Below are 13,928 nucleotides of genomic sequence, written 5' to 3'. Positions count from 1 at the left end.
CATCAGAGCTGGGTTTTATTCCAATGTTACCACTCTCCAGTATGTTTTTTCATCAGAGCTGGGTTTTATTCCACTCTCCAGTATGTTTATTCATCAGGGCTGGGTTTTATTCCACTCTCCAGTATGTTTATTCATCTGGGCTGGGTTTTATTCCACTCTCCAGTATGTTTATTCATCAGGGCTGGGTTTTATTCCAATGTTACCACTCTCCAGTATGTTTATTCATCAGGGCTGGGTTTTATTCCACTGTTACCACTCCACTTTAACAACAAATCATCAAAATCCATTGGAGAATTTTACATTTGACTTATTTTTTAGCTATTCTGTATTAAAAATATATATATAAGTACCAGTCATAAGTTTGGAAACACCTACTCATTCAAGGGTTTTTCTTTATTTTACTATTTTCTACATTGTAGAATAATAGTGAACACATCAAAACTATGAAATAACACATTGATAAACAAATCAAAATATATTTTAGATTCAAAGTAGCCACCCTTTGCCTTGATGACAGCTTTGCACACTCTTGGCCTTCTCTCAACCAGCTTTAGGAGATCGTCTCCTGGAATGTATTGAAGGAGTTCCCACATATACTAAGCACTTGTTGGCTCCTTTTCACTCTGCAGTCCAACTCATCCCAAACCATCTCAATTGGGTTGAGGTCGGGTGATTGTGGAAGCCAGATCATCTGATGCAGCACTCCATCACTCTCCTTGATCAAATAGCCCTTACACAGCCTGGAGGTGTGTTTTGGGTCATTGTACTGTTGAAAAACAAATGATAGTCCCACTAAGCCCAAAACAGATGGGATGGCGTATCGCTGCAGAAAGCTGTGGTAGCCATGCTGGGTAAGTGTGCCTTGAATTAAAAAAAATAAAAATAAAAATCACAGTGTCACCAGCAAAGCTCCCCCTCACCACCTCCTCCATGCTTCACGGTGGGAACCACACATGCGGAGATCATTGGTTCACCTAATCTGCATCTCACAAAGACACGGCAGTTGTAACCAAAAATCGAAAATTTGGACCAGACAAAAAAGGACAGATTTCGTGTTTCTTGGCCCAAGCAAGTCTCTTCTTATTATTGGTGTCCTTTAGTAGTGGTTTCTTTGCAGCAGTTCGACCATGAAGGCCTGATTCACGCAGTCTCCTCTGAACACTTGATGTTGAGAGGTGTCTGTTACTTGAACTCTGAAGCATTTATTTGGGCTGCAATTTCTGAGGCTGGTAACTAATGAACTTATCCTCTGCAGCAGAGGTAACTCTGGGTCTTCCTTTCCTGTGGCGGTCCTCATGAGAGCCAGTTTCATCATAGCACTTGACGGTTTTTCAAACGCATTTGAAGAAACGTTCAACGTTCTTGAAATTATCCGGATTGACTGACCTTCATGTCATAAATCCTCTTAAGGATCGAACCCTTTTTTTCTCCTAAAATGACAGACCCAAATCTAACTGCCTGTAGCTCAGGACCTGAAGCAAGGATATGCATATTATTGGTACCATTTGAAAGGAAACACTGAAGTTTGTGGAAATGTGAAATGAATGTAGGAGAATATAACACATTAGATCTGGTAAAAGATTTTTAAAATGTGTTAAAAAAGTATTCTTTTTTTTTCATCCTTTGAAATGCAAGAGACAGGCCATAATATAATATAGCAGTTTAGGCACAATATAGATTATGGCCACTAGATGGCAGCAATGTATGTAAAGTTTCAGATTGATCCAGTGAAGCGTCGCAATACTGGGCAATATTTTGTATCAAGTCCAAATGTGCCGAATTGGTCAATTGATACATTTTCAAGTACATACAGTAACTATAGAGAACATACAACAATTATATGGTAATACACAATTTAAGTTTACACACTCGCAGCAATGTCATACATGATGGATCATTAGCTTATACACTAACTATTACACATCTAGATGGCCGGTGGGGTCAGTGTGGAGCCAGAGACAGCAGGGGGTTCATACTGTAGAACCCAGCTCCTACATCTGAATATAAAAATAGACTTTCATCATTTTCTCAGCGATCTACACAGAATACACCACAATGACAAACCAAAATGTACGCCTATGTAGATATATGGAATATCTACAGAGGCCCATTATCAGCAACCATCACTCCTGTGTTCCAATGGCACGTTGTGTTAGCTAATCCAAGTTTATCATTTTAAAAAGGCTAATTGATCATTAGAAAACCCATCTGCAATTATGTCAGCACAGCTGAAAACTGTTGTTCTGATTAAAGAAGCAATAAAACTGTCATTATTTAGACTAGTTGAGTATCTGGAGCATCAGCATTTGTGGGTTTAAATATAGGCTCAAAATGTCTAGAAACAAAGAACTTTCTTCTCAAACTCGTCAGTCTATTCGTGTTCTGAAAAAAATGAAGGCTATTCCATGCAAGAAATTGCCAAGAAACTGCAGATCTCGTACAACGCTGTGAGCCACACAGCGCCACCATGAGCAGAGAGCATGCAGAGTGAGGGTGACACCATGAGCAGAGAGCATGCAGAGTGAGGGTGACACCATGAGCAGAGCGCATGCAGAGTGAGGGTGACACACAGAACCACCATGAGCAGAGAGCATGCAGAGTGAGGGTGACACAGAGCCAGAGAGCACGCAGAGTGAGGGTGACACACAGAGCCAGAGAGCATGCAGAGTGAGGGTGACACCATGAGCAGAGAGCACGCAGAGTGAGGGTGACACACAGAGCCAGAGAGCACGCAGAGTGAGGGTGACACAGAGCCAGAGAGCACGCAGAGTGAGGGTGACACACAGAACCACCATGAGCAGAGAGCACGCAGAGTGAGGGTGACACCATGAGCAGAGAGCATGCAGAGTGAGGGTGACACCATGAGCAGAGAGCATGCAGAGTGAGGGTGACACCATGAGCAGAGAGCATGCAGAGTGAGGGTGACACACAGAGTGCAGCAGCTAATGGATTTACTAAGGGAATAAGTCATTTCTTATTTTGGGTTTCAGGCAGGGGAATTGGGCCTGGGTAGGGTGGGGCCTGAACGTTGCGGTTATGGGTAGGAATCGGGGTTCAAATGCATGCCCTTGGAGGGCTCTAGTAAACATTGGTCACAGAAGATCATTTGAACTACCCGCCCACCTTGGGTCGAACAGCAGGTGAAGGTCCGGGTGGAACTAACCGCCCACCGTGGGTTGAACAGCAGGTGAAGGTCAGGGTGGAACTACCCGCCCACCGTGGGTTGAACAGCAGGTGAAGGTCAGGGTGGAACTACCCGCCCACCGTGGGTCGAACAGCAGGTGAAGGTCAGGGTGGAACTACCCGCCCACCGTGGGTCGAACAGCAGGTGAAGGTCAGGGTGGAACTACCCGCCCACCGTGGGTCGAACAGCAGGTGAAGGTCCGGGTGGAACTACCCGCCCACCGTGGGTCGAACAGCAGGTGAAGGTAAGGGTGGAACTACCCGCCCACCGTGGGTCGAACAGCAGGTGAAGGTCAGGGTGGAACTACCCGCCCACCGTGGGTCGAACAACAGGTGAAGGTCAGGGTGGAACAACCCGCCCACCGTGGGTCGAACAGCAGGTGAAGGTCAGGGTGGAACTACCCGCCCACCGTGGGTCGAACAGCAGGTGAAGGTCAGGGTGGAACTACCCGCCCACCGTGGGTTGATCAGCAGGTGAAGGTCAGGGTGGAACTACCCGCCCACCGTGGGTCGAACAGCAGGTGAAGGTCAGGGTGGAACTACCCGCCCACCGTGGGTCGAACAGCAGGTGAAGGTCAGGGTGGAACTACCCGCCCACCGTGGGTCGAACAGCAGGTGAAGGTCAGGGTGGAACTACCCGCCCACCGTGGGTTGAACAGCAGGTGAAGGTCAGGGTGGAACTACCCGCCCACCGTGGGTTGAACAGCAGGTGAAGGTCAGGGTGGAAGAACAAAGTCTCATATGGTGACGTCATTGTAACTTTTCGAAAGACGGGGTGTTTCGGTAGCTATGATGCAAGCGCACACTAAATCACCATATTTCTAGACCGTAAGCATGGTGGATGGACTAGAAATACAAGGGAAAATATATTTAGGGCCATTAGGTGAGCAATGTTAAAAAAATTACAAATTGATTTGTTAAATACTTTGTTATTTTTAAAACTGCAGCAATAATGATAATTTCACCAGAAATAACACCAGACCAGCACACACACACACACACACACACACAGCGCGCACACACTCACACAGCGCGCACACACACAGCGCTCACACACACACAGACACAGCGCTCACACACACACAGACACAGCGCTCACACACACACAGACACAGCGCTCACACACACACAGACACAGCGCTCACACACACACAGACACAGCGCTCACACACACACAGACACAGCGCTCACACACACACAGACACAGCGCTCACACACACACAGACACAGCGCTCACACACACGCCGGTTGGTCTCTCACCTCTGTGTCTTTCTCCATCTCAAGCCCCGCCTCCAGTAGCCTGGCCTCAAACTCCTCCCTGATCAGCACCATCTCTCCATCAGCTGGGTCCGCCTCTAATTCCACGGCCACGCCCAGGTCCACACACCCCTCCCCGTCCCCCGCACTCCGCTGCCCGGCAACACATCCCAAACCCCCCACAGGGCCGGAGGGGGGGGAGCTACCGTTGGAGACGACGGAGAGGCGATGAGGAGGGTGTGGGGGGGCGGAGAGACGGTGCAGCCGGTCGCCGCCCCTCACAGAGATCTGTTTGCGTTGGTAGAACACCAGAACATAGTCCACTTTCCTCCGGCCGTCTGAGAAGAACTGACAAGAGCTTTGGCCATCCTGGGGGGCCGCTGGACCAACACCCCCACCCTGGAGGAGAGGAGCCAGACAGGGGACTGGTCAGTAACTAACTAACACCCTAACCTGCTGGCCCCACACCCCCACCCTGGAGGAGAGGAGCCAGACGGGACTGGTCAGTAACTAACTAACACCCTAACCTGCTGGCCCAACGCCCCCACCCTGGAGGAGAGGAGCCAGACAGGGGACTGGTCAGTAACTAACTAACACCCTAACCTGCTGGCCCAACACCCCCCACCCTGGAGGAGAGGAGCCAGACAGGGGACTGGTCAGTAACTAACACCCTAACCTGCTGGCCCAACGCCCCCACCCTGGAGGAGAGGAGCCAGACAGGGGACTGGTCAGTAACTAACTAACACCCTAACCTGCTGGCCCAACGCCCCCACCCTGGAGGAGAGGAGCTAGACAGGGGACTGGTCAGTAACTAACACCCTAACCTGCTGGTCCAACACCCCCCACCCTGGAGGAGAGGAGCCAGACAGGGGACTGGTCAGTAACTAACTAACACCCTAACCTGCTGGCCCAACGCCCCCACCCTGGAGGAGAGGAACCAGACAGGGGACTGGTCAGTAACTAACTAACACCCTAACCTGCTGGCCCAACACCCCCACCCTGGAGGAGAGGAGCCAGACAGGGGACTGGTCAGTAACTAACACCCTAACCTGCTGGCCCAACGGCCCCACCCTGGAGGAGAGGAGCCAGACAGGGGACTGGTCAGTAACTAACACCCTAACCTGCTGGCCCAACACCCCACGCTGGAGGAGAGGAGCCAGACAGGGGACTGGTCAGTAACTAACTAACACCCTAACCTGCTGGCCCAACACCCCCACCCTGGAGGAGAGGAGCCAGACAGGGGACTGGTCAGTAACTAACTAACACCCTAACCTGCTGGCCCAACACCCCAACCTGGAGGAGAGGAGCCAGACAGGGGACTGGTCAGTAACTAACACCCTAACCTGCTGGCCCAACGCCCCCCCCCCTGGAGGAGAGGAGCCAGACAGGGGACTGGTCAGTAACTAACTAACACCCTAACCTGCTGGCCCAACGCCCCCACCCTGGAGGAAAGGAGTCAGACAGGGGACTGGTCAGTAACTAACTAACACCCTAACCTGCTGGCCCAACACCCCACCCTGGAGGAGAGGAGCCAGACAGGGGACTGGTCAGTAACTAACTAACACCCTAACCTGCTGGCCCAACACCCCCACCCTGGAGGAGAGGAGCCAGACAGGGGACTGGTCAGTAACTAACTAACACCCTAACCTGCTGGCCCAACGCCCCCACCCTGGAGGAGAGGAGCCAGACAGGGGACTGGTCAGTAACTAACACCCTAATCTGCTGGCCCAACACCCCCACCCTGGAGGAGAGGAGCCAGACAGGGGACTGGTCAGTAACTAACTAACACCCTAACCTGCTGGCCCAACGCCCCCACCCTGGAGGAGAGGAGCCAGACAGGGGACTGGTCAGTAACTAACTAACACCCTAACCTGCTGGCCCAACACCCCCACCCTGGAGGAGAGGAGCCAGACAGGGGACTGGTCAGTAACTAACTAACTAACACCCTAACCTGCTGGCCCAACACCCCCACCCTGGAGGAGAGGAGCCAGACAGGGGACTGGTCAGTAACTAACACCCTAACCTGCTGGCCCAACACCCCCACCCTGGAGGAGAGGAGCCAGACAGGGGACTGGTCAGTAACTAACTAACACCCTAACCTGCTGGCCCAACGCCCCCACCCTGGAGGAGAGGAGCCAGACAGGGGACTGGTCAGTAACTAACACCCTAACCTGCTGGCCCAACACCCCCACCCTGGTTCTGAGGAGGGCGAATAGCAAATCAACTTTATTGAAAGTTGCAGAAGCTATACAGCACCAGTCAAAAGTTGACAAAGCTACTCATTCAAGGGTTTTTCTTAATGTTTTATATTTTCTACATTGTAGAATAATAGTAAAAGACATCAAAACTATGAAATAACACATATGGAATCATGTAATAACCAAAAGAAGTGTTAAACAAATCAAAATATTTTATTTCTTCAAAGTAGCCACCCTTTGCCATGATGACAGCTTTGCACATTCTAGGCCTTCTCTCAACCAGCTTCACCTGGAATGCTTTTCCAACAGTCTTGAAGGAGTTCCCACGTACGCTGATCACTTGTTGGCTGCTTTTCCTTCACTCTGTGGTCCAACTCATCCCAAAGCATCTCCATTGGGTTGAGGTCGGGTGATTGTGGAAGCCAGAACATCTGATGCAGCACTCCATCACTCTCCTTCTTGGTCAAATAGGCCCTACACAGCCTGGAGGTGTGTTGGGGTCATTGTCCAGTGAAAAACAAATGATAGTCGGACTAAGCGCAAACCAGATGGGATGGCGTATCGCTGCAGAAAGCTGTGGTAGCCATGCTGGGTAAGTATGCCTTGAATTCTAAAAATATCACAGACAGTGTTACCAGCAAAGCACCACCCAACACACCATCACACCTCCTCCTCCATGCTTCACGGTGGGAACCACACGAGGAGATCATCCGTTCACTTACTCTGCGTCTCACAACGACACGGCGGTTGGAAGCAAAAATCGCAAATTTGGACTCAGACCAAGGACAGATTTCCACCGATTTTAATGTCCATTACTCGTGTTTCTTGGCGCAAGCAAGTCTCTTCTTCTTGGTGTCGTTTAGTGGTGGTTTCTTTGCAGCAATTCAAATATGAAGGCCTGATACGGGGCGGCAGGTAGCCTAGTGGTTCAACCATGAAGGCCTGATTCCTGCAGTCTCCTCTGAACAGTTGATGATGAGAGGTGTCTTACTTGAACTCTGAAGCATTTATTTGCACTGAATCTGAGGCTGGTAACTCTAATGAACTTATCCTCTGCAGCAGAGGTAACTCTGCGTCTTCCTTTCCTGTGGCGGTCCTCATGAGAGCCAGTTTCATCACAGCGCTGGATAGTTTTTGCCACTGCACTTGAAGAAAAGTTCAAAGTTCTTGAAATGTTCCGGATAAACTGACCTTCAAGTCTAAAGGTGATGGACAGTCATTTCTCGTTGCTTATTTGAGCTGTTCTTTCCATAATATGGACTTGGTATTTTACCAAATAGGGCTATCTTCTGTATACCACCCCTACCTTGTCACAACACAACTAATTGGCTCAAACATTAACTTTTAAGAAGGCACACCTGTTAATTGAAATGCATTCCAGGTGACTACCTCATGAAGCTGGTTGAGAGAATTCCAAGCATGTGCAAAGCTGTCATCAAGGCAAAGGGTGGCTACTTTGAAGAATCTCAAATATATGTTGATTTGTTTAAAACACTCGTTTTGTTACTACATGATTCCATTTGTGTTATTTCATGGTTTTGTCTTCACTGTTATTCTACAATGTAGAGAAAAGTTTAAAAAATACAGAAAAACCCTGGAATGAGCAGGTGTGTCCAAACTGTTGACTGGTACTGTAAATAGACCTGACACCCTATTCTACATAAGAGACAACTGTTCTACATAATCTATTTCTATCTGAATACACACACGATTCAACTCATTCAGCTTGATGTGCGCAATCAGGTGTTAGTGCTGGAACAAAAAACCTGCACTCCCCGCACAGAACCAGGGATGGAGACCACTGATGACCACCCTGTATCTATACAGGACCAGGGTTGGAGACCACTGATGACCACCCTGTTTCTCCTGGACCAGGGTTGGAGACCACTGATGACCACCCTGTATCTCCTGGACCAGGGTTGGAGACCACTGATGACCAGGTCCCTGTATCTATACAGGACCAGGGTTGGAGACCACTGATGACCACCCTATATCTATACAGGACCAGGGTTGGAGACCACTGATGACCACCCTGTATCTCCTGGACCAGGGTTGGAGACCACTGATGACCACCCTGTATCTCCTGGACCAGGTATGGAGACCACTGATGACCAGGTCCCTGTATCTATACAGGACCAGGGTTGGAGACCACTGATGACCACCCTGTATCTCCACAGGACCAGGGTTGGAGACCACTGATGACCACCCTGTATCTATACAGGACCAGGGTTGGAGACCACTGATGACCACCCTGTATCTCCACAGGACCAGGGTTGGAGACCACTGATGACCACCCTATATCTATACAGGACCAGGGTTGGAGACCACTGATGACCACCCTGTATCTCCTGGACCAGGGTTGGAGACCACTGATGACCACCCTGTATCTCCTGGACCAGGTATGGAGACCACTGATGACCAGGTCCCTGTATCTATACAGGACCAGGGTTGGAGACCACTGATGACCACCCTGTATCTCCACAGGACCAGGGTTGGAGACCACTGATGACCACCCTGTATCTATACAGGACCAGGGTTGGAGACCACTGATGACCACCCTGTATCTACACAGGACCAGGGTTGGAGACCACTGATGACCACCCTGTATCTCCTGGACCAGGGTTGGAGACCACTGATGACCACCCTGTATCTACACAGGACCAGGGTTTGAGACCACTGATGACCACCCTGTATCTCCTGGACCAGGGTTGGAGACCACTGATGACCACCCTGTATCTCCTGGACCAGGGTTGGAGACCACTGATGACCACCCTGCATCTATACAGGACCAGGGTTGGAGACCACTGATGACCACCCTGTATCTATACAAGACCAGGGTTGGAGACCACTGATGACCACCCTGTATCTCCACAGGACCAGGGTTGGAGACCACTGATGACCACCCTGTATCTCCACAGGACCAGGGTTGGAGACCACTGATGACCACCCTGTATCTATACAGGACCAGGGTTGGAGACCACTGATGACCACCCTGTATCTCCACAGGACCAGGGTTGGAGACCACTGATGACCACCCTCCATCTCTACAGGACCAGGGTTGGACACCACTGATGACCAGGTCCCTGTATCTCCTGGACCAGGGTTGGAGACCACTGAGGACCACCCTGTATCTATACAGGACCAGGGTTGGAGACCACTGATGAACACCCTGTATCTCCTGGACCAGGGTTGGAGACCACTGATGACCAGGTCCCTGTATCTCCACAGGACCAGGGTTGGAGACCACTGATGACCACCCTGTATCTATACAGGACCAGGGTTGGAGACCAATGATGAACACCCTGTATCTATACAGGACCAGGGATGGAGACCACTGATGACCAGGTCCCTGTATCTACACAGGACCAGGGTTTGAGACCACTGATGACCACCCTGTATCTCCTGGACCAGGGTTGGAGACCACTGATGACCAGGTCCCTGTATCTCCTGGACCAGGGAAGGAGACCACTGATGACCAGGTCCCTGTATCTATACAGGACCAGGGTTGGAGACCACTGATGACCACCCTGTATCTCCACAGGACCAGGGTTGGAAACCACTGATGACCACACTGTATCTCCTGGACCAGGGTTGGAGACCACTGATGACCACCCTGTATCTCCTGGACCAGGGTTGGAGACCACTGATGACCAGGTCCCTGTATCTATACAGGACCAGGGTTGGAGACCACTGATGACCACCCTGTATCTCCACAGGACCAGGGTTGGAGACCACTGAGGACCACCCTGTATCTATACAGGACCAGGGTTGGAGACCACTGATGACCACCCTGTATCTATACAGGACCAGGGTTGGAGACCACTGATGACCACCCTGTATTTCCACAGGACCAGGGTTGGAGACCACTGATGACCACCCTGTATCTCCTGGACCAGGGTTGGAGACCACTGATGACCACCCTGTATCTATACAGGACCAGGGTTGGAGACCACTGATGACCACCCTGTATCTACACAGGACCAGGGTTTGAGACCACTGATGACCACCCTGTATCTATACAGGACCAGGGTTGGAGACCACTGATGACCACCCTGTATTTCCACAGGACCAGGGTTGGAGACCACTGATAACCACCCTGTATCTATACAGGACCAGGGTTGGAGACCACTGATGACCACCCTGTATCTACACAGGACCAGGGTTTGAGACCACTGATGACCACCCTGTATCTCCTGGACCAGGGTTGGAGACCACTGATGACCACCCTGTATCTCCTGGACCAGGGTTGGAGACCACTGATGACCACCCTGTATCTATACAGGACCAGGGTTGGAGACCACTGATGACCAGGTCCCTGTATCTATACAGGACCAGGGTTGGAGACCACTGATGACCAGGTCCCTGTATCGCCACAGGACCAGGGTTGGAGACCACTGATGACCAGGTCCCTGTATCTCCACAGGACCAGGGTTGGAGACCACTGATGACCACCCTGTATCTCCACAGGACCAGGGTTGGAGACCACTGATGACTACCCTGTATCTATACAGGACCAGGGTTGGAGACCACTGATGACCACCCTGTATCTATACAGGACCAGGGTTGGAGACCACTGATGACCACCCTGTATCTATACAGGACCAGGGTTGGAGACCACTGATGACCACCCTGTATCTATACAGGACCAGGGTTGGAGACCACTGATGACCAGGTCCCTGTATCTCCTGGACCAGGGTTGGAGACCACTGATGACCACCCTGTATCTCCTGGACCAGGGATGGAGACCACTGATGACCACCCTGTATCTCCTGGACCAGGGTTGGAGACCACTGATGACCACCCTGTATCTATACAGGACCAGGGTTGGAGACCACTGATGACCAGGTCCCTGTATCTCCTGGACCAGGGATGGAGACCACTGATGACCAGGTTCCTGTATCTATACAAGACCAGGGTTGGAGACCACTGATGACCACCCTGTATCTCCTGGACCAGGGTTGGAGACCACTGATGACCACCCTGTATCTCCACAGGACCAGGGTTGGAGACCACTGATGACCACCCTGTATCTATACAGGACCAGGGTTGGAGACCACTGATGACCACCCTGTATCTATACAGGACCAGGGTTGGAGACCACTGATGACCACCCTGTATCTCCTGGACCAGGGTTGGAGACCACTGATGACCACCCTGTATCTCCACAGGACCAGGGTTGGAGACCACTGATGACCACCCTGTATCTCCTGGACCAGGGTTGGAGACCACTGATGACCACCCTGTATCTCCTGGACCAGGGTTGGAGACCACTGATGACCACCCTGTATCTATACAGGACCAGGGTTGGAGACCACTGATGACCACCCTGTATCTCCTGGACCAGGGTTGGAGACCACAGATGAGGTTATACCAAGGCCGGTAATGTAGGGTTAAATAATTCAGCAAGACCTTTCAGATGAGAGGTGTCCTTGTCAGCATAAATGGAGGACAATCTCTACAGTAATAACCAGCCAGGCGACATAAAATACTCTATAACAAAAACATGTTTTCAGTTCACATGGAAAGTTTTACAAAACGTACGTACTGGGAAAGGATTTGGCATGTCACAACAAACAAAACGCAGGAGCAGAATCAACCGTTAGCAGAAAGTCCACCGTTTGCGGAGTTACTTACCGGAATCTTGTCTTGGCTGCCGTATTGATGCATTCTGTAGCGCTACAAACACAGACAGGAGAATAAAGGAACGGTGTCGTTAGACCGGGAGGAGAATAATAACGGAATAGTAGCAGCAGCTGTACGCGCGGAACTCATCATTATCAACAACACGCGCATCACGGTAATCCGTCAATTTGGGGGAGCAAAGCGACGCGCCTCTCACTTGGCAGGGGACTCAAGATTAGTAGGCTATGACCCACACACACACGTTTCATCTAGATACCCATCAAACTGCAGTCTACCTGGAGCTCCCCGTGAGTTAATTGGTCTGTGTGTCTGTGAGCTACAGGCTCCGTCTATTCATCCGTCTGTTGATTCTGACTGCGCGCGTCCTCGGGAGTTTGGCACACGCGTCCAACTCATGTTCACCCAGGTGCGTTGATTGGTCGACGCTCCCTGATAAATTACAGGTAACAAGGGACCAGTGGGAACAACCGGGCTCTCAGGTGAGGCGATACTGATGGTTTCTACGGCGACGCGCTCAGGGAATTAAAGTGGAAAGCACTGTCACGCACGAAGAACGCATTTTAATAATTGTTGTTTTTCATTAGAATGAGACCAAAAAAAAATACTACGACCTTTTAAAATAATGAGCAGGTGATATCCACGCGTCTTGTTGGTGTTTATTCTTCATTAAAAGTAAGTATCCACGCCTCTTGTACGTGTTCATTCTTCATACATGACCGCGCCGTGTTCCTTCCCTGAGCGCGTAACCGTAGAAACGTTCAGTTCCTTGTATCAACACACCTGGCGGGCTGAAACGCCAGGAACACTGTGGCAAAATGAAATACATTTTATAGTTCAGCTATTTAGTTGTAATGTCTCTCCAACACGGTAGTCAGAAAGGTATTCAGTATAATAAGACCGTTCAAAATGTTCCGCTGAAATCATCTGATTGGACAAACATCGATTTTGTTGATTTAAAACACACACACACACACACATACATATGCCTCTGACAACTTTTTTTCTATCCAAGTCAAGCACTGCTCCTAAATTATGTTCTTACTGTGTGTGTCCGCCCCTGTAGGGAGTCTATGTCCAGACCAGGACCTGTAGAGCCCAGAGAGATGTCCCGGTCCAGACCCAGACCAGGCCCTGTAGATCCCAGAGAGATGTCCCGGTCCAGACCAGGACCTGTAGAGCCCAGATAGATGTCCCGGTCCAGACCCAGACCAGGAGCTGTAGAGCCCAGATAGATGTCCCGGTCCAGACCAGGCCCTGTAGAGCCCAGAGAGATGTCCCGGTCCAGACCAGGATCTGTAGAGCCCAGAGAGATGTCCCGGTCCAGACCAGGCCCTGGGTCGAACAGGGCATCACTGTGGATGGATGATGACTCACTGACAGCTGTGGCCACCCTGCAGCCACTCCATGTTCCTGAAGAAACACACATCATTATCCAATACACACCACATTATCCAATACACACACCACATTATCCAATACACACCACATTATCCAATACACACCACATTATCCAATACACACACCACATTATCCAATACACACCACATTATCCAATACACACCACATTATTCAATACACACCATATTATCCAATACACACCACATTACCCAACTCACACATCATTATCCAATACACACCACATTATCC

General features: G+C 50.3%; 1 protein-coding gene across 2 annotated transcripts; it reads right to left on the bottom strand.

Annotated features, from left to right (window-relative positions):
* Positions 1–3,850: 3,850 nt before the first annotated feature.
* Positions 3,851–12,744, bottom strand: LOC115189816 (anoctamin-2-like). 2 transcript variants are annotated; one of them, XM_029748326.1, is made up of 4 exons: positions 12,557–12,744; positions 12,273–12,314; positions 4,444–4,839; positions 3,851–4,029 (listed from the first exon to the last, which is right to left on the bottom strand). In XM_029748326.1, exons 2-4 carry the CDS (start codon positions 12,303–12,305, stop codon positions 3,994–3,996), a joined length of 465 nt encoding a protein of 154 aa, XP_029604186.1. In that variant the 5' UTR covers positions 12,306–12,314; positions 12,557–12,744; the 3' UTR covers positions 3,851–3,993. The 2 variants fall into 2 exon arrangements, with proteins under 2 accessions (XP_029604186.1, XP_029604185.1); XM_029748325.1 differs by having other exon boundaries at positions 12,273–12,603.
* Between the last annotated feature and the right edge of the window lie 1,184 nt (positions 12,745–13,928).

The sequence above is a fragment of the Salmo trutta genome, unplaced genomic scaffold, assembly GCF_901001165.1.
Source record: "Salmo trutta unplaced genomic scaffold, fSalTru1.1, whole genome shotgun sequence".
NCBI lineage: Eukaryota > Metazoa > Chordata > Actinopteri > Salmoniformes > Salmonidae > Salmo > Salmo trutta.
This window is presented reverse-complemented; position numbering and strand designations above follow the sequence as displayed.

Excerpts from the sequence above, each read along its gene's own strand:
- LOC115189816 (XM_029748326.1), bottom strand. The coding sequence starts at position 12,305 with ATGCATCAATACGGCAGCCAAGACAAGATTCCG. Across the intron at positions 4,840-12,272 it reads GCAGCCAAGACAAGATTCCG|GGTGGGGGTGTTGGTCCAGC; the intron begins GTAAGTAACTCC and ends CCTCTCCTCCAG. Across the intron at positions 4,030-4,443 it reads AGATGGAGAAAGACACAGAG|TCCATCCACCATGCTTACGG; the intron begins GTGAGAGACCAA and ends TTGTATTTCTAG.